Here is a 19,939-nt window from a genome sequence, read left to right as displayed (position 1 = left end):
GAATGTACTTACAGTCTGACCAGGTTCACCATCATCACCTTTGTCACCGGTGGGACCATCTTGACCCTAGGAGGAGGAAAATGAATTTTATATACAGTACTAAGAATTGCCCTTCTCCAGTCTAGTGTGAAAGCAGTTCATTCTGACTGCCTCACTGAGATCATTTCTGAATGATTGGCACTTACAGCTGGGCCAGGTTCTCCAGGGGGACCAGGATCACCAGGAAAACCAACTGGACCCTGCAAAAGGAAGGAGAAAGATATCCCAAGGTCAGCTGCGGGACAGTTACCGGAGAACTCTAAAGCAACATATATTTGTTATTCCAGACACAACTGAAAGAGCTTCTATACACAGCAAAGTCTTGAGCCACACAGCTCTGACATGTTCAGATCCCCAAAGCTGAAAGGATCCTAAGTTTTGGATCATGCCATCATACATGGAGATGAGCTGTGAAGTTCAGATCAGGATCCAAACTTTTGAAAAGTTCAGGGGTGTTAATAAACAATGTTCGGGTTAGCCCATTATAAACATGGGGCAAGTCATAAAAACTTTTCCAAACTTTGAGACTGTTTGGAGCTGGAGGTTTTGTTTTGATTAATTAAGGGTCATCATTGAAGTTTGGATCCAGATATGAATGAAGTTGGGGGAGCCTCAAGAAAGGCCTGGGGCAGGGGGTGACACCTGGAGGTTTGGGACAGGCCTCTAGCAGCAGCTTAGAATGTGAAGATAGAAAGTGATAAAACTGAACTGCCAGGCTGTTTAAAAACATAAATATCACTAGAATTTAATTCCATTGGACCAGCTCCTCAGCAGCTGTACATCAACAGTATTCTACTGAAGCCAATAGTGCAACCTGTATTTACGCCAGCTGAGGATCTGACCCATTCTGTAGAGCATCTTTCACACAGGGAGCATCACAAAGCATTTAATGGCTCAAACATGCTGCCATACTTCCCAGTACAATGCCTACAGAATACGTTAAATGACTTCCAGAATGGTGTTCAGGCAATTGGAATCTCACGTTATTGGTAGAAGCCTAAGACCCATCTGTTAAGACATATTAATAACTCCACCACCTCCTCTAGTATTTCATGCCATCCTTGCTTATCACATACTATAGTTCTTCAGCCAGTGAGCATCAAAGCAAGAGGCAAGAAAACCACCATGCCATTCTCAGCTGGTGTAAACTGGTTCGCTCAACTGATGTCAATAGAGCTAGAATGATTTACATTAGCTGAGGATCTGGCCCTAGAGGTGCAAATCCCAAATGAGGAAATACAGTCATTTACTAAACAAAACTTACTTCGCCTTTTAAATCGCACATATACTGTTCTGCAAAGTGTGCTCTTGTGCAGAAAGCCTACGCCCCACTTAGACCTTACGATAGGATTTTACATGAGAAGTGAGCAGGACATAGAGCTCGAGGTAGTCATCTGTGAGAAAAGGACTGATCATTCTAGTATTATCTGAATATACTATAAACTAGGACTATTTATCCTTAAAATCCCAATGGAATTGGTTTGAAATTGGGCACCACTAGAAGTATGGTTCACTTGACTGTTAAGCCATCTCAACTTTCTTGAGCATCTTTGGAACACAGCTTTCAAAAAGGAACGCTCCGTTTAACACTCTTCCTATATGATGGGCTACTTACAGGGCTACCTTTAGGTCCATCATCACCTGGTGGACCTTTAGGGCCAGGAGGACCAGCAGCACCGGAGGGGCCTGCTTCTCCCTTTTCACCTCTTTCTCCTTTAGGACCCTGCAGGGAAAACAGGATTTTCCATTAGGTAGAGAAAACCTGGTATTTACTTATTTGTTTTATATGTTCAATTACACCTCTCAGAACACCTGGACATTATTTATTATAAATACCTGTTCTGAATAATTAGACGGCCCCTGTGTTGTTCTTATTAAGGCCTGCTTTATTTCACAACTGTTCTTTTTGGTTAAACGTACCATAGCATGGTAAGGCCAGCCTGCTGTAAGCTGCAGCCAATCACAGTCTTTCTGCCCACTGCCGTCCACAACCCTTCCTTCCAAAATGGAGGATGAGTTCAGTCTCTGCATCCTTACCCATCAATGATCATTATTCCACACAGCACTCTACAAAAACCTGAATTTCCAACGCCTCAAGGCAAAGCCTGGGGAAAGACAGGCCTGAAAAACCTTAGACTTTCAGGGAGCACTCGGGGGCGGGGGAGAATGAATTCCATTGTCCTGATTCTCTTAATATTTCTGCTAAGTCTAACCACTTGCCTGAGAAGTCCATTGTAAAACAAAAATGCCATGCTTTGGCAAACAAAGGAGATCTGCTGAGCTTTCAAGGCAATTCACACATGTGGGGCCAAACTCACCATAATGAGAGGGATCGTCATATTGTTTACCCTGCCTTGCAACTGCTCTTGAAGGCACTAATCCTATTCAGTTTCAGTTAAAACTATGCTATACATATAAATGTACCACTTACCGGGGGACCACCCTCTCCAGGAAGACCAGGCTCACCAGATTCACCAGGTTCACCCTATAGATTGGGGCAAGGGGGAAAATGAAAAGGTTATAGATTGCTACTGATAGCACACCATGGTGGGGTGTGTAGAAAGTTCCTCTTCAACTCAAAGCAGGCACCCATGTCCAGCAGTGAAAAAGATAGAGCTGGTCAGTAAATGGGAAAGTAAATTCCTGGAAATTCTGGGGAACTGGTCATTTGTGGGGTTTTTGGTCAAAAATTTCCAACCAGCTCTTGTTAAAATGTTCTTTAGAATTAATACTCCTAGCCAGCCTGTATGGACCCATCATTGACTGCATTTTCGCCCTGTCATGATATGTCTTAACCCTGACTGCACAATGTTATCTGAAAGTACACTTCAATCTCCATGACAATTACATCCTTGGATTCTCTAATGAGACCACCAGCAAAAGTGTTAATTAGTTCCCATTGTGATGGCAGTTCTTGGACACCTGTCCAATAGGAACTAGAGAGACCCCCATCAACATTTGTTTTGTAATCAGGACAGTCCTTAGATGGTAAAACTTTCAGTCACTACCGAGCTGGGCTGGATTTGAAGAAGTTTGGAACACCTGGTCTATATTCATTACCAATGGACAGAACTGTCTACGTCCCCTCTCCATTTTAAACAGTTGCTGGTAGCTTAACGGAGAACTTCCTGGTTAACAAGGCCCTTGTGCAGCATGAGTACCACAGCTCAAGTTGCAGGCCTGTTTCCGAGTAGCAGCCGTGCTAGTCTGTATCCACAAAAAGAAAAGGAGGACTTGTGGCACCTTAGAGACTAACACATTTATTTGAGCCTAAGCTTTCGTGAGCTACAGCTCACTTCATCGGATGTTTCTATTGATGTCCATGGCAAGGCTCCCACTGATTTCAATGGAAGTAGAATCAGGCCCGACTCAGCATGCTTTACCTTCTCTCCTACAGCTCCAGGATTTCCTATTCCACCCGGAGGACCTTGTGGACCATCCGCTCCTGGTGGTCCGGATGGACCCCTGGGCCCAGGGGGACCTGGTGGGCCCTACAAGAAAGGAGAGGCATAAGTAATTGGTGAAACAATAAAACTTTGGTAGCAGATGCTGATATTAATTATGAAACTGCTGAGGAATTGGATCTCACTTACCATTTGTCCAACATCACCTGTTTCTCCCTTCTCACCAGGTGGTCCAGGCAAACCCTGTGGAAATATGATTATATGGGATATTTTTAGTGGGTTACATCGTAAGAGCAACATAGGGACTTATAACCCCAAATATCACATGTCATCGGAAATTACCTGCAAGCCCACTGGCCCTGGGGGACCAGGGAAACCTCTTGGACCTTCATCACCTTTCTGACCAAAGAGGCCTTGTTGTCCTCTTGGACCTGGCTCCCCATCAGCTCCCTAGAGGGAAAGAGATTAGCATTGTTTAATTATAAATACATGTTATATCTGGGCCCTCATCCCCATCTTCCATTGTAGTCAATGGCAAAGCTCCCACTTTTCTCAATGGGAGCAAGCTGGGTCAATAATTACGGTAGTTATTAATAATAGCAATAATACTCACAGCTGGACCTGGTTGACCAAGTGGACCTTGTGGTCCAGTAGGACCCGGTGGACCCTGTTTAGAAAAAAGATGTTCAATCATATGGTTAGCAATACAGACTAAAGTAATCATCGGGTATGGAGAACACAAATGTGCACAATCTAAGAATCAACTCTCCAAAATTCTGAAGTGTTGAAAACAAATAAAAGAGAAAGGGCCTAACTGGGCTCTCACATGCGCCAGTATCCATTAGTTTGATGTCTAATGGATGGAATCACACGACTGCAATCTAGGATGAGTGTGAACAGAATCACACCCTAACATAACTTTTACTATATAGTGCAAAACAATTAGGGGACAGAAATCTTTCTGGAAAGTGAGGAACAAAGTTATGTATTACTGTGTAATATAATATGTGGCCAATAGTTATAACACTACCTCAGAAAACTGTATGACTAGAAGATTACGGTAGCAGAGGTAAATGCTCAAGGGACAGTAAATGCCAAAGCTAAGGTTGCTCTCAGCGTCTTACCTCTGCCCCTCAGTATATATGCGCTACATATGGGTTTAACTCTATGATCGTATGATATTTCTCCAATAATGTAAAATAATGCCATCTAATTTTTTTTACAAGCTTAACTACTCGTGCAGCATCTTTTCCACTCCTGGAAATTTTAACTGATAGGGGAAAGTCTTGGAATGCTATGAACAACTGAAAAGAGGGGTCCAAATGAATATGCAACTTCAGCTATAGGGGCTACTCCTGCTGTAGTAATGATGGGGCTGTTTCTGCAATGTTAAAATAAGGGGGCATTATACGAGGCCCATTTAAATGTATTCCACTGGAAGACCCTCCATTGTATTTTTCTTTTTACATTCCAGTCTTCTTCTTTCTTGCCACTTCCTTATTTGGGGTTGGTGACTTTTATAGCCTTCTTCCATAACACGTGATCATTTGCCAAACTGTCGTGCAGATAGGTCTCTCTGAGATTCACTGATATCCTGTCCATGTACTGAGCTCTCATCTCCCCCATTGTCATCTTTCATCCCCAATCATTGCAAGCTCTTAGATCTCTGCTGGATATGCCCATAGCAACGTAGCCTAGCCTCCCTCAACTTTAGGCTCATTACAACCTCATTACATTTCCTGTCATGGATTGTCCAATCATCTGACCACCTCAACATCTTCATTTCCATGGTGGAGAACACACTGATTTCCTTTCTTGTAGCTGGCCAAGTCTCTGTTCCATACATTAATTTAGGTAAAATTACAGTTTTATACACTCTATCTTTTAACCTTTACTTTTTCCTTCTCACATTATAATATGTGTAAAAAAAGGGGTAAATACCAGAGGAAATTATAATTAAATACTTAGTTTTATATTTCCATCAAATAATGGAAAATCCCCATCTTGCAGAGGTCCCATCAGACTAGCTGCTGCCAAAGACATTGTCTAGGACACGTGGAGGACAAAAGGGACTGCGAAATACAAAAAGGCTCATCTTTTTTTATAACAAAGTTCCAGCTTACCTGTTCTCCTTTGTCACCCTTGCTTCCTTTCTGGCCTGGTTCTCCAATCTCGCCCTGTTGGACACAAATGTGTACAGATATGTCCAGAGCTCAGTAACTACTTGTGTATCTACATACTCAGATGACATTTCCCCCTACATTCTGGCATGTCTGAGGCCTGATCCTAGAGAAGCCAACTCATGTAGAACTTCCCAGGGGAGTTATGGGAAGGGAGGCAGGATCGGGCTCCCAGGGTGCAATCAGTTTTTTGAAACCTTTTTTGAAATCTTTCCTCAGCTGCTGATAGATAACAAAAATTTTATTATGCTAAGCTTGTTGGTGGAGAAAGCGAAAGCGAGAGGCATATTTCCGTACTAACCATCTCTGAATATCCTGCTGTCCAAAGGAGCTTATTGTAGGTGTTGGGGAAATGTAATTAATTTTGGAGAAGATAGCAAACTGGAGCAAGGCCAACAGAATAGGCTCATAGGAGGGTAACTGACTGGAACTTAGTACATAGTTTTGTTGATGAGGAATAGAATCCAGCCAATTCTGTCTCAGCTATACTGACTCTGCAGGGCTAGCGCGACGTAAAAAGCAGTAAAAATGTAATTATGTCACTAAATGGAGCAGATCTGAGTCCGAATACACAGAAGCAACTGGTCTGCCAAATGGGAAGGGGCTATTTTGCATGGGTGCTTCTTGGAGTAGAACTGTACTTAAGAGGAGATTTTTCTCACCTTATCCCCGTCTTCTCCTGGGGGGCCAACGGGACCTGCTGGGCCGGGGAGTCCAACTGGGCCCTGAATACCATCACGACCAGCTGGGCCTTGCGGGCCTTTCTCACCCTGGAGGTACCATGAACAGGCATGTTAAACAAGACTCTCTTCCATCCTCTAATTCAAGCATAAAATCCCATTAACTTCACTGCTTATCATCTGACAGTAACCTTTCCTTGTGTTTGCATGTATATAATAGAACCAGTATCTGGCAGACATTTTATAGGTCGATAAGGCTCATGGTTGTAAGCTAGCCATAATTTCCATCTCAAAAGATAAAGAAAGGAAAAAGTGTATCTGACTGTGAATACAAAGATTTTGCTACTTTAATGGTATCATAACATTTTATCTTGACTTTTCTATCCCGTCTCTTTCTCTGAGTGATGAACAAAACTTCTTCAACCATTTGTCATTTCCAAGAGCCAAATCTTATTGATACCAACTCCCACTCTAATTAATGAAGAGTAAATGCTAATTCTACATATGGAATAGACAGAGTTCCTTCTTTCTTCAGTACCAGAGCCATTGACCTATGTGTTTGGTGAACTATGGAAAAATACTTTAAGTGAATAGGGCAACCAGTGCTGGCTTCTTGCTTAAATATTTACTTTTTTGTATCCTTCAGAGGGAGTCATCAATTGAATTCACTTTTGTTTATATGAGCTGAAGAGCTGATGTTCTCCACGTCCCTAGCACAAAATTTAATTGTGTTTGAATCCTGCTATAAATGATTAGATGCCAGATAAATTGCATATTCATCTCTCCAATAACACGTTATACATATGCTTTGCAGCATAGATGTTCATAAAGCCGTTTCAAGAGGAAATGCTTGCTGCAGGTCTAGCTGCTAAAACTTTCAATAAACCATCAAATGCAGGAATTAGTGGGGAAAAGATCACCTTGAATAACACAAATAAATCAACACAAATGTCCTACTTCTGTCTGAAATCTTTGAGGCTAGCATTTGGCCATTTCCCTGGACGTGAGGCTGACTGTGATGAGCATGATTCAAAAGCAAACAGTCAGTGATATACATCCTCACAGCAGCTTAGGCGTGGCATGAGATAGGCAAATAGCCTATGAGCTGTAGCTCACGAAAGCTTATGCTCAAATAAATTGGTTAGTCTCTAAGGTGCCACAAGTCCTCCTTTTCTTTTTGCAAATACAGACTCTGAAACCTTAAATAATGAACTACACACTATCCAGTTCTCACATGGAATGATACGACATATTCCTACAGAATGAAAGAGCTGTTGGTTTTCTCAGGCCTGTGGATGCACAAAGTAATATATTGCAGGAGCACAGCCAGAGTCCACTTCAGGTCTCTATCTATGTATCTACTTTCCCACCCATCTATCAGGTAGATTCTTATACTGAGGCCCAATGCTGTAGCGTAGGATCCAAGCAGATAGCTATTCCTGAACGTTTCTCCCTCCTCACTCCATAGAAAAAGTGCAATTTTTGAATCACAACTCAACATTTGACATCAAAGTGGACTGTTTTAAACAAACCACCATTACTATGATTTCATATGTTTATAATGCAGCAGCACCCAAAGACCCCAACTGGATTTGGGATCCCACTTCACATACATATGGACTAAGCTTTTCAGGCAGGAACAGTGGAAGAACTATTGCCGGGATATCTGGAAGAGGATAGTTATTCCTTTCAGAAATGCATTTTAGTAGTCCCTATGGTGCAAGGAGGCATTGTCCTTTCAACGACGAAAATGATAATCCCAGTTGGTTCTTCTGGACTAGCTTTAGCATAGTTTTGCAGTGAACATGCTATATGGAAGTAGCAGACAGTTGTCCAAGCATGGTTTAGCTTGGTGAAGTGTTAGCACCAAGCAGCATCAACTCACTGCTGCAGGCATCCAAATCCTCAGCCCCCATATGGAGACACATTCTGGGCAGCACAACGGTATGCAGGCTCTGGCTCTCAGGGCACCATAGGGCAGTTGAGGATGACCACTGTATGTATAAAACAGATGGAAGGAGGAAGATCCGGGCTGCAAGACAGTAGGGCTAAGGATTTTTAGACCATTCTTGGCCACTCTTTTCGTAACGAAACCAGCTGTTGCTACTTTCATTGCTTACCTAGATATGTTCATGGTGCATAGGCCCAACAATGGCTATTAGCCAAGATAGTCAGGAATGCAACCCCATGCTCTAGGTGTCCCTAGCCTCTGATTGCCAGAAGCTGGGACTGGACAACAGGGGATGGATCACTTGATGATTACCTGTTCCGTTCATACCCTCTGGGGCACCCGGCATTGGCCACTGTCGGAAGACAGGATACTGGGCTAGATGGACCATTGGTCTGACCCAGTATTACCATTCTTACGTTCTATCTACAACACCACTATTGTAAGGTGACTTATTCAGTTATATACATTTTTGTTTAAGATACATTAGCCCACATTCAGGTCAGTATTTATCCAAACACACACCGTCAGCCCTGTACTATTTTGTAGATTGCAACAATTATTTTCCTCTTTCTTAAGGTTCAGACTTTAATAGAAGATTTTTTTGCACGTCTTAAAAAAGGAGGAAATGCAAAGACACATGGGAAAAGGAAGAGAAGAAAACATCTACATTAAAGATGCCGTGGTTTGGTTCTCATGTGTAATGCTGAGGGTGAAATGAACTGCCTGGGAGAGCATCCTAAGAGTGGTTTTCACCAAGAGGAGTGATGCCCTGTCATTTCAACCTCCACCACCTGGTTTGAGAATAGAATCTACACACCCTGTCTCTCTGCCTGAAGCCATTTCTGACCTTTGGACCTTACACACATTGTAGAACAGACATTCAACAAGGCGTTGCAAGATCACATTCCTACTGCAGGGCTCACCTGTGGCATCAGTCTAACACGGTTAAGAAAAGTGGAGAGACAGACAATAGTTCCACTACAGTACAGGTGAGATTTTCAAAAGCAGTCACTGCTGGCATAGCTTTGTTCTCCTAGAAGTCAATGACAAAACTCCCATCAACTTCAACAGAGCCCTACATCTCCCGTTGAATGAAAACAATCATTAAAGATGGTTCCCTAAAGCAACTTGCTCTGAGGGGAATGCGTCTGCCTTTCTTTTCTGCCTGTGCTTGCCTCACTTGTTTAGTCTCACGCACAGCACAGTTCCAGTGCCTGGGCTTACAATGGCAAAATCTGCCACCACCCACGCAGCAGGATTTCGATTTGAAAAGCTGGCAAGGCTGCGGACAACAGAAAACAACTTGACTTTCATCTAGCACTGAGTCATCCAGGATTTACTATACACAGGCCTACCCTCCTGCTTGCACCAGTTTTGAGAAAATAGCAAGAGAACCAGTTAGCACCTACTAACTCTCCCAGAATACAACCTTAGAGAAATCCTTCCTTGGTACAGAGTTGGGAAGCAGTTGAATAGGTTGGTTCGATTTTCTTTTCTATAACTGCTACAGATTGAAACATGTTTGCTGCCTTCAGGAAAGCTAAATGTGCCTGGGGTTTTAGTAGAGGGGATAAGTGGCTCATAGAAGACATGAAAAACAGAGAATCAGAGAATTTGTCCCAACTGTGCCTGCCATGGAGTTTTCACAGGGGCGCATGGGCACAGAGACACACACACACACTGAGGCATATTCACCCACTTGAACTTGGATACCATACTTACTGGGGCACCCTTTTCACCAGCAGGTCCTGGAGGTCCTTGGGGTCCGGGTCTTCCTGGTAAACCAATTGGGCCAGCTGACCCAGCTGGACCTCTCTCACCAGGAGACCCCTGTTGGCAGGGGAGGAGAACGGAAACAGTCATTAGGCATCACATGTATTAAAAATAACAGAGGGAGAAAAATTAGGATGTAGAAAATGTATTAAGTGCAAAACTCAGCGGGTAAAAGAGCGAGTGTGATGGTGCAACTGCCATGCAATGATCCTGCACTATAAGTTTGAGGGATCCTGCCTATTTTAATTTTAATTAACAGCACTGGAATGGCTGGGTTCTTCTCTGGATGGCACCGGAGCTCAGTTGCTGGGTAAACATTATCAGAGCTTGGAACAAGCGCGCAAGCCATTTTACTGCTAATGTAGCAGAGCAATAAGGGTTTAATGATGAATATTCTCTTCTGGAAGGGCTGCGCTGAATAGGGAATCTCAACTGGGATAGCTTTCAATGGGCCAAAACCTGGGTGGGCTTCAAGCTGGTGACTAAGGGCTAGTCTACACTGGCAACACTGAGAAGGCCTGCCTCTGTGTCCAAGCTTCCAGGCAAGGAACGGGGTTGGGCTGCATCGCTCGACATGAGCCGAGGCCTGACTTCCTGACGGCAGAGATGAGCCAACCGGCGCAGGTCTTAGCTTGCCCCCAGCCCTGTCCTTCCCCTTGCAGGGAGTAGGGGACTGTCCCCTACCAGCCTTCTTCGAATTCTTGCTGGGGGCTTGGATTGGGATCGGTGCCAGCTTGTTGCCGGCGGGGCACCACGCACCAATGCCAGGGTGCTGTGTGCCGAGTTGGACCTCTGCTCCGGGGCTGGACTCCATCAGGAGCGCTTTGAGTCTCATCTCGCTCTCTTTCTTGGTCCTAGGTTTAAAGGACTTGCAGATTCGACACTTATCACTTATGTGCCCTTCACCAAGGCACCTGAGATAGCTGCTATGTGGATCGCTCATGGGCATGGGCTGTTCGCAGCGATCGCAGGGCTTAAAGCCTGGGGACTGGGGCATGCCCTATTCCCTGGTTAGGTCTCCGACAGAACTAACTAAACTCTAACTACTGCTAAGGGCTAACGAACTCAACTACTAACTATGTACACTAACTTTACAAGAACTCTAGTTCGTACGAACGAAGCCGAAGCAACGTTAGTAAGAGCAGCGAACATCCTGTGAACCATCACTGGGGCAAGAAGGAACTGAGGGTGGGGAGAGCAAGCGGTGCCCTTCTACCACGCCAGGCGGGCGCCACTCCAGAGGGTGCCAGAGCCGCTCCCCTATGGATACTGCTGACAGAAAAACTTCCGGCACCGGTGCATGTGGTGAGCACACACATCTAATGTGGAATGGACGTGAGCAAGCACTTGAAGAAGAACTAAAGGCTCAGTCTCCATGTTGCCAATGCCCTGAGCCATCTCATCCCCTCAGCACACCATGTATGGTCAACAGAGTTATAGGGCAGTGACCAAGTTATCATACATGTGTCTCGTAAAATAAAGGGACACCCAAATATTGATTAGTTAACACCAAAAGGGAAAACGGGTAACTGCCTGTGAACAGCGATTAGGCCTCAGTAGTTACTTATTAGGCCTGTAATGTGTTAGGTAGTGCCGATAAATGACAGAGAGACAATACTTACTGCTGGGCCTGGTGGACCAGGGGGACCTTCATTGCCTTTCAGCCCAAGAGCTCCCTGCAACCAAAAAGAGAGAAGAAACAGCATCATTCATTGGAAAATATGATGTACTGTATATTGCATCACATAACACTATCTATTGCATCACTCCAGTGGGAAGGACAAGAGGAGCTTTTACTTACAACTGGGCCAGGGAGACCTCTTTCACCAGGGAAGCCTCTTAAGCCAGGAGGGCCATCTTTTCCTGGAAGGCCAGCAGGTCCCGGGTCACCCTGTAACGGGAAAGGTTAATAGTTTAGAATCTTTGGAATCATAGAATCTCAGGGTTGGAAGGGACCTCTGGAGGTCATCTAGTCCAACCCCCTGCTCAAAGCAGGACCAATCCCCAATTTTTGCCCCAGATCCCTAAAAGGTCCCCTCAAGGATTGAACTCACAACCTTGGGTTTAGCAGGCCAATGCTCAAACCACTGAGCTATCCCTCCTCCCCCCAGTAAGAATCAGTAAGAGCCTGGCTTCTTTGGCCAAGATGTAATGGTATACAAACTCTTGTTAGGATCTGGAACACTAAGCTTCTGTTCTGAATCTGATCTCTTCATTCGTCCAGCCTAGGATCTATCTACATTCTTCCTGACTCCAGGATCAACCGATCAGCAGCATGTCATACTGTCCTCTTGTTAAACATGAATAGCTGAAACACCTACTAATTGTCTACAGAAGCCACGGACAGGGATGGCGCTGCAGAGTTCAGATCCAGGTTTGGATGTGGAATCTGTATTTTGAAGGTCTGTGCTCCTAAAGTTCAGGGCATGTTCAGGTCCCTCATTCTGGTTCAGCTCATTCTCAAGAGAGGTGTTCATAGTGAATTCTGATCCAGGTTCATGTCCAGCCACTCCAAAATTTGGAGGTGGCGGACAGGTGGTACAGTTTGGGGTTTCTGGCTTGGGCCCATCCCAACTTCATACAAATAGAAATGTAACCCGATATGGTTTGCTCACAATCAGGGATGTTCTCAGATCAGCTCATGCCAAAGAGCATTGTAATGCAAATCTCAGCCCTTTCAGCTCTCATGACCTAGTCTGCACCTGCAGCCAGGTCGCTAGAGATGTATGTGTTTAGACTTGCATGCCCAGCACAATGGCAGATACAAATCATACCTGAAAAAAAGAAGCCAGTACTTCTGAAAATTAACCTCTCAGTGTTATCCAGTCAGACCCCCCAGGGGTCACTTATTACTCAGACAGAATGAATGAGCCTGATTCTAACCAGGTCTGGTCCTCTCCTCCATCCCTGTTGCCTGAACATCATGCTCCAATGCATACCTGAGCTCTGAATGAAATATGAAGTCAGATCAAATGTACCAACAATGTACCTTGGTTCCTTCCTTTCCAGCCAGGCCAGGTAGACCTTGCTCACCTGGTGGACCCGGTGGACCTGGATGCCCACGCTCACCCATTGGACCCGTCTCTCCAGTAGGACCCTAAGAGAAGACCAAAAGATACAGAGCGAAGAGTTCAATACTCAAGAGACAAAGAGCGAGAAAAATCTGTCCATCAGTGAATGCCATTCACAGCTGTAGCCATCCACCCCCTTTAATGGGCAGCCCTTTCCTGCCTACCTGCTAATACCCACCCCCAGAGGTGCTAGGACCGACATTCTGTCAAGCTCACTGGCACTGTGAGTGAGGGAAGTCTCCAGCAACTCCAGTGACTTTTAGGACGGCCCCAGTTAAATCTGGCAACCCTCACTGATGACTGAAAAGCTGCAGATGCCAGTGCCCAAGCACGGCTTATCTCTGTAAAAATGTGGACCCCATTTCAGACTCTCCTTTTCTTCCGCCAGCGATGTTTTAGGGGGATGCTAGTGCAGTCTTTGGGAAGGCAATGTGAATGAAAAGCTAATTTCCTTGGAGTTCTTCAATAAACACAATCAGATGAAGCATGTCGTTCGTTGTGCGCGTCTTTTGTTCTCCCACCACAGCTGCCACTTTTAATTCACTAAGGCAGCATTTCCATTACCTGGGCCTATAACACTGAAACAACAAGCGCACTGAAAGGTCACCATATTCATTCAGGCCACTTTTACCACCCAAAACTGAAAACCATCATATCAAATGCATGGAGCATTCCTCTTAGGGATCACCTAAACTAGGTCAGAGGGGCCACACCAGATCATCATCTTATTACTCAAGCACCAACATTAGAAATCAAACAGCAGGAAGGCTCCTATAGCTCCTACTTGGTTTTGCTCAGTTGTAGTATTTTTATTGACCACAACGGACAGCTATCATTTGTCTTATTTTCAGTTACATACTTGTTTTGCATTGTTATGCAAATAAGGCAATTTCGTTCTATCTAAATTCTCCTTGACGTTTCAGCTGGATACAGCATTTTCTTCACGTCATTGTCCTAACAGTGTCACTGTGCACCGTTAATAAGACACTTAGTTTTACTTCGGAAGGGACTTCATTCCAGTGCTGGATAAAACTGCATCTCTATGCAGTTTGTATATCCATTTGTTAGGTGTGAAATGAAAGTAGCTGTATAAATGTGCAACACTAGGTCACTTCAGAATGAAAGTAGCTGTATAAATGTGCAACATTATTATTATGCTTAAGGTTTTATTGGAAAGTTTCCAAAGTGCACGATAACCCTGCCATGTCTTTCTTGTACTGGGCATAAATAATTGATTAACTTTATGACTACATAAGACAATTATTGATCACCTAAGTACTATACATGGGGTCTAATGGTAATGAGCATGGAATGAACAACCGATATAGACTAGAACACAACACAGTAATTATCCTGCAATTTCTGTCGTAAAGTAGATTCTGATATGAAGAAAAATGTTACTTGGTGGTAATTAATCATTTAATTATGGTATTTGATAACATATGATTCACATAGAATCATGTATTTACTTTGAATTGTAATTGTAAGGGGATTCTGTGTGTCTTGATAAATTGCAGGGTGACACTTACTGTAGGTTGAATGATAAACAGTGATGTCACAGTCCTGCATATTACACTAATTCTACTTAATAGATCCAAGTGCAATTGCCACGCAATCTGCTTTATGTTTTAGAAGATGGAGATAATCATATACTTGCCCTTTAATACTGAACTTTGCCATTTATCTGAGAGGACATGTTAATTACTGTGTAATTAAACAGTGAATACTTTCCCATGTAATCAAAGCAAGGAGAATTTGTATATAATCAGTCCCCATTCATTCTAAAACCTTAACAATACAAATGATATTATAGAAACTGATCCGGCACACACTTATTCAAGTAGGTAGCCATACTGACTTCACTAGGGCTGAAAGGGTTTTGCAGACTTGGGCAGTGTTTTAAGAATACATTAAATAGTGATGCATTTCCTTATGATGACATTGAACAGAAATGTTGCATTGCCATGAAACGTACCAACGTGGCCATATTTTGTGTAGCCATTCAATATTGCTTTTAAAGCTTTGTTACTTAAAATCTTACAATACGGTTCTATACAAGTGTCTATTATAACCAGAGGCAGGATGAGAAATGGGCCAATTTCGGGCCTGATTGTGATCTTACACCAATTTTTAAACCAGTGTAATTCCACTAATTTCATTGGCATTACCTGATTTACACCTGCGATAGGGAGATCAGAGCTGGGACCTTTACTCTCATTTATACAGATGCAAATCTGGTCATGTCACTGAGCAGAATGAGAGCATGACGACTTTCCAGGACTTCGAGGGAAGTTTTTCCTAAAAGCTCTATTCTGAGAGATACCTAATGCCTTGACTGATTGGGCTGGTGAGTGAAAATTTCAGAGTTAAATTTCACACACAATGGAAAAAAAGAGAGGTTTGGGTGTTCACAACCATGTCTGACCAGGAACATAAGGATGCCAAATACCTATTGCTGTTCCATAGCACCCCTTTGAAAATCCCAGCCCCTGGTCTGTATATTCTATTCATCGTCCTATTAGCTAAGATAAACAAGAGTGTCTATAATCTGATGTGGTTTGTCAACAGGTGTGAGCAGGGCAGGACCGCTGTGAATGCTGCGTTCATTTCTTACCTGCGGGCCAACAACACCTGGAGGGCCTGGAGGACCTGTCTTGCCTTGGAAACCCTGTTTTAAAAGAAAAATGAATCATAATTAGCCACAAGACATAGTAATACAAGAATCTCAGCATGCTACTTGAGAGTATCAAGCTCAGCATGCTCTGGTAAAACTTACTATCAACTACAAAAGAATGGAAATCCCAAAAGACACTAAAAGGAGGAAATCAAACAGGAGATGGGAAATATCTTTCTATTTATTCACAGGGGCAAAACAAGAAAAAGAGATTATCAAACCCTTTCAACTATGGCTGTGATTCCTAGAGGAAACACTCAGTAAAGGAACTAGTTGTTTATAATATACAGGGCAGACCCACAGATGGCATAAATCAGCAGAGCTTTATTATTTCAATGGCACTATGCTGATTTACCCCATCTGAGGATCTGGCCTTACATATATATGTAAGCACTTTTATACATATAAAACACTTTCCCCAGAATTTGTGAACCTGGAGGAGATATTAAAAAAGAAATCTTTATCGGTCTTAGTAATAACACGTGAGATTATTAAAGCTGAAGGAATTTTAAAATTCTAATTCCCTTTATTCCTATTCCTTATGCTGTTGGTTTCTGTTTTGTGCTTCGCTCAGTCCCAGCTTTGAGACTGGACTGCTGCCTTTCGCTTTCTGCCTACAGTCAGTTTCACTTCCTGGTTCTAACGGGGTAGCACAAGGATGTTGTGTTTGAGTTTCCAAATACTATTTGCTTTTTTTTTTAATCAACATTTGTTGCCAACAAACCATAAATACATTTCTCTTTGTGTCTTTCTGAAATTATATTTGGAAATCTTGGCAGCTTCCAGTTGAAGCTGTTTAATGCAGTCCCTTGAAAAATGGCGAAAACATTCTTCTCTCCTTTCATTGATGCAGAGGTATTCTTGGACACTTACTCTCTTGTGAGCTCTACAGGTGAGCAGTACTGAATTCACAAACTTTGAAGGCCCTTGTTCAGCAAAATTAATACAGCTCAGCTCTGAAGCATGCTTAAAAAAACTCCTAATCTACATTGCCATGTGTTGCATGTGCGTGCAAGTAACTTCTATTGACACAGGACAGAGTATATGATACAAATAACTCCACTGACCTCAACGCACGTTATTCACACTAGGAGCAAATGATTTAAGTTGTTATTTAAGGAACAACTACATTCCATGTACTTTAGCCATCAAGACTGTTTCCGAGATTTCCTAGGTAACAAGGTACCTCGGTAATTCTTCAGAGGATGCACTACTGACATTCATTCTGTAACCTATATTTGTGATTAACCCACATTATTTTTAAGGGCCTTAGATGGAGCTTCCTTCTGCCACAGAGATGGATAAATATGTTTTAACTCATCACTACTCTGACATGCTAGAAAGCTACTGAGCACAACTCTAGATGCTTGCAGGACCACAGAATGTGTGTTGCAGTTGATGGGAAAATGGTGAGCACTTCCCACAAAAAATAAAAATCAGCAAATTTTGGAAAATGCAAAATATTTCAGCCATCTCTACAGGTTTTCTTTTTGAGGTGGAAGAAGGGTTTTCTCCAGGTCCCTGCCTGAAGCTTGAGCAAGGATCCCCATGATTCTCCCCATTTTATACACCTCAAATTTTAAACCTGACATCATGACCAATTATCCAAAGATGCTTCAGCACCCCTAATGCATGCTGGGCTGAAAGGGAAGTGGAATATGGACCCGAACTGGGATCTCTTGCATGCAGGTATAGAATGCTCCAGCTCAGCTACCAGTTTGGAACCATTATTTCATCTGCTTTTCTGTTTGCCCCCTCCTACTTCCCACCCCTTTCTCATGATGGCATAAGGAAACAAATCAACAATGAAAAAAAGTCACCTGAATTAGTTTAATAATATGGATTTGGTCAAGTGCAGTAATACTGAGAATTCAAGTATTGTGAATTCAAGCACTGTACTTGCCAGGTTAGTGTAACAGTATATATTGAATGGCAGCAAGAGCTGGTGCACGAGTTATAAAAATGGGCCTGCAAGTCTTTGGCTTGTACAACTCCAGGCACAACATTGGAGGTTACTTCTGCAAACTGGTCCTTGCGTGACGTGTATGTTTGATCCCCTAGCAGAGTATACAATTAAACATTAAACCTGAAGGGCTTGTTCCAGTCAAAGGTGAATTGAAACGTTTTTTTCTGAAAGTAATTGCCTAGTATAGGCAAATCATCAGCAGAATAAGATGAAGAAAACGACAGATAAATAAGTTTTTGAATAAGTTAATTGAAAGCCACTTCTTCCTTCATTTGCATGCCAAGCTTGGAGTGTGATGCTCGGCTGTTTTTTTTCCTACAACAGCTGATGACATCAGACGCAAGCAGAGTAAAGACTGCAGCTCTTACTTGAATTCAGGTGTCCCTCCTGGAATTAATGATGATGTCAGGGAAACTAAATGCCACCTTCCAACCTCAGCAGGTCAAAACCTTTCAGTTCCCCTTTAAATTAATCTGAGAATATAGCTTTAGTGATCTAAAGTACCATTTGTGTCACTCCAAAGCCACTCTTAAGGACTTTACATAAATGTATAGCGTTGCACAGAACAGTATTTGCATTGCTCTGCTTATCCAAATGCCAGGCAAATTAATTAAACGTTTCTGTGACAAGTCAGGGGGGAAATGCATAATATGCAAAGTCTTTTTAAAGCTTATCTGCCAGGACGGGCAGTGAAGAAAAATGCAAAGCTCAGTAGAGAGGTTTTATTTCCCCGTAAATGAAATACCAAACACACGGCCGTCTATCAGCTAGCATGCAGCATGCAATGTTGACGAAAGCATAATTATAACAGTAGCAAATGAGTTGGATCATCACCAGCAGAAAAAAGGCACCAAGAAGAGGCAAAACAGAAAGATATGAATTTCTGCATCCAAAAAGTTACATTGGAAGAATATACATTTTTGCTGCAGAACATCCTTTATGCAAACTTTCCCAAAGGACAAAGAAAACAGAGCCATATAGTCATACCTTCTTCATGCCTCATCATTCTCCTTTGGTGAGAAACAATGCTTACATCTGCACAATAAAATCCTTTAAAATTGATAAAGCAGTATGCATATAAAGAGAGAGAATACACAGCAGGGGAACTAGACAGCCAGGAGCCACTCCTTGAGTCAAAGCCACATTTAGCATATGGTTATCTTGAGGGCTTGGGCAAAACTTTGTCTTGAGTCCCCTTGAGTTGCTTTAGATAAAGGGCAGCATCAGTGGGGGTGCCATTCCTATTAGTCTGCTAAAGCTGGCAGATGGGAGTGTGCTGCATACACGGGCATGTACAGCAAACATAGACTTCTTATTGAGTTCCCAAATTCCCACTGATTTCAACGATGCCAGGATTTCACCTTCCTGATTAAAATGAGCAGACAAAACAGCCAATAATTTTGGTCACGACTAGCCTTCCTCCAGATATGCATACACCAAAACTGTGCTGGAATTCCCTATTGCCGTGCAATAGTTCTTCATACTGGTAGTGTGACGTACTAAGGAGGAAAAGCAGAATTTATTCTCAGCGTTCTAGGTGGGAGAACAGATAAAAGCGCTTAGAAAACTGACCATTGACCTAAGCAACTGTAGTGTTAAATATTTTCCTCTGACGTAAAGGATGAATCCCATTCAAATTAAAACTTCTGCTATCACAGACCTGGAATAGCTTTACAATGTAATCAGAGCACAGACATTTTAAAATTTGGGAAGTAATGAGAGAGAGAGAACATGGACAGTTTCCATAAAAGTCCAGCAAAGAGCTGTCCATAGAAATAGACTATCTTTCCCCTCTTAAGTGGCAAAGGCAAGATCAGAATTGTAGATCACTGGAGTTACAGAGGGAGTATGACCATTGGGACTGCCTGGAAACCAACTGGTATGACTTTGCATCTTTTTCTCCATTTTCCTATACTATAAAAGCAAGTGCCAACAATATGATAATTTCTTACTTGTGTTATTCTGTTGATACAAAGATGACCTCAATAAATTTTTACCACTCTAGAGTGGAAGTTGAAATGTCCTAATCAGAAGTCAATACCCACTTACCTGATCCTGCAGCTCTTACACATGCAAATTTCCCATTGATTTAAGTGCAAGTTATATAAAAGTGTAAGAGCTGAAGGATTGCTCTCAGTGTATCTGTTTGCTGGTGTCTTCTCTATGAATGACATAGGGTGATGGGGGGGAGGGGAGGGACA

The 19,939-nt window shown here is 42.8% G+C and overlaps 1 protein-coding gene across 2 annotated transcripts in view; it reads right to left on the bottom strand.

Annotated features, from left to right (window-relative positions):
* The window catches only part of COL5A1 (collagen type V alpha 1 chain), a 249,106-nt gene that overhangs the window by 29,216 nt on the left and 199,951 nt on the right, over positions 1 to 19,939 (bottom strand). For both annotated transcript variants that reach the window (XM_073313982.1, XM_073313983.1), the window contains exons 38-52: positions 15,713 to 15,766; positions 13,017 to 13,124; positions 11,829 to 11,918; positions 11,650 to 11,703; positions 9,977 to 10,084; positions 6,286 to 6,393; positions 5,567 to 5,620; positions 4,057 to 4,110; positions 3,786 to 3,893; positions 3,633 to 3,686; positions 3,423 to 3,530; positions 2,471 to 2,524; positions 1,655 to 1,762; positions 186 to 239; positions 13 to 66 (exon numbers count right to left, since the gene is read on the bottom strand). In XM_073313982.1, the coding sequence (XP_073170083.1) occupies positions 13 to 66; positions 186 to 239; positions 1,655 to 1,762; positions 2,471 to 2,524; positions 3,423 to 3,530; positions 3,633 to 3,686; positions 3,786 to 3,893; positions 4,057 to 4,110; positions 5,567 to 5,620; positions 6,286 to 6,393; positions 9,977 to 10,084; positions 11,650 to 11,703; positions 11,829 to 11,918; positions 13,017 to 13,124; positions 15,713 to 15,766 (1,170 nt within the window). The remainder of the gene's footprint in view (positions 1 to 12; positions 67 to 185; positions 240 to 1,654; positions 1,763 to 2,470; positions 2,525 to 3,422; positions 3,531 to 3,632; positions 3,687 to 3,785; positions 3,894 to 4,056; positions 4,111 to 5,566; positions 5,621 to 6,285; positions 6,394 to 9,976; positions 10,085 to 11,649; positions 11,704 to 11,828; positions 11,919 to 13,016; positions 13,125 to 15,712; positions 15,767 to 19,939) is intronic.

Source organism: Lepidochelys kempii, chromosome 16, assembly GCF_965140265.1.
Source record: "Lepidochelys kempii isolate rLepKem1 chromosome 16, rLepKem1.hap2, whole genome shotgun sequence".
NCBI lineage: Eukaryota > Metazoa > Chordata > Testudines > Cheloniidae > Lepidochelys > Lepidochelys kempii.
This window is presented reverse-complemented; position numbering and strand designations above follow the sequence as displayed.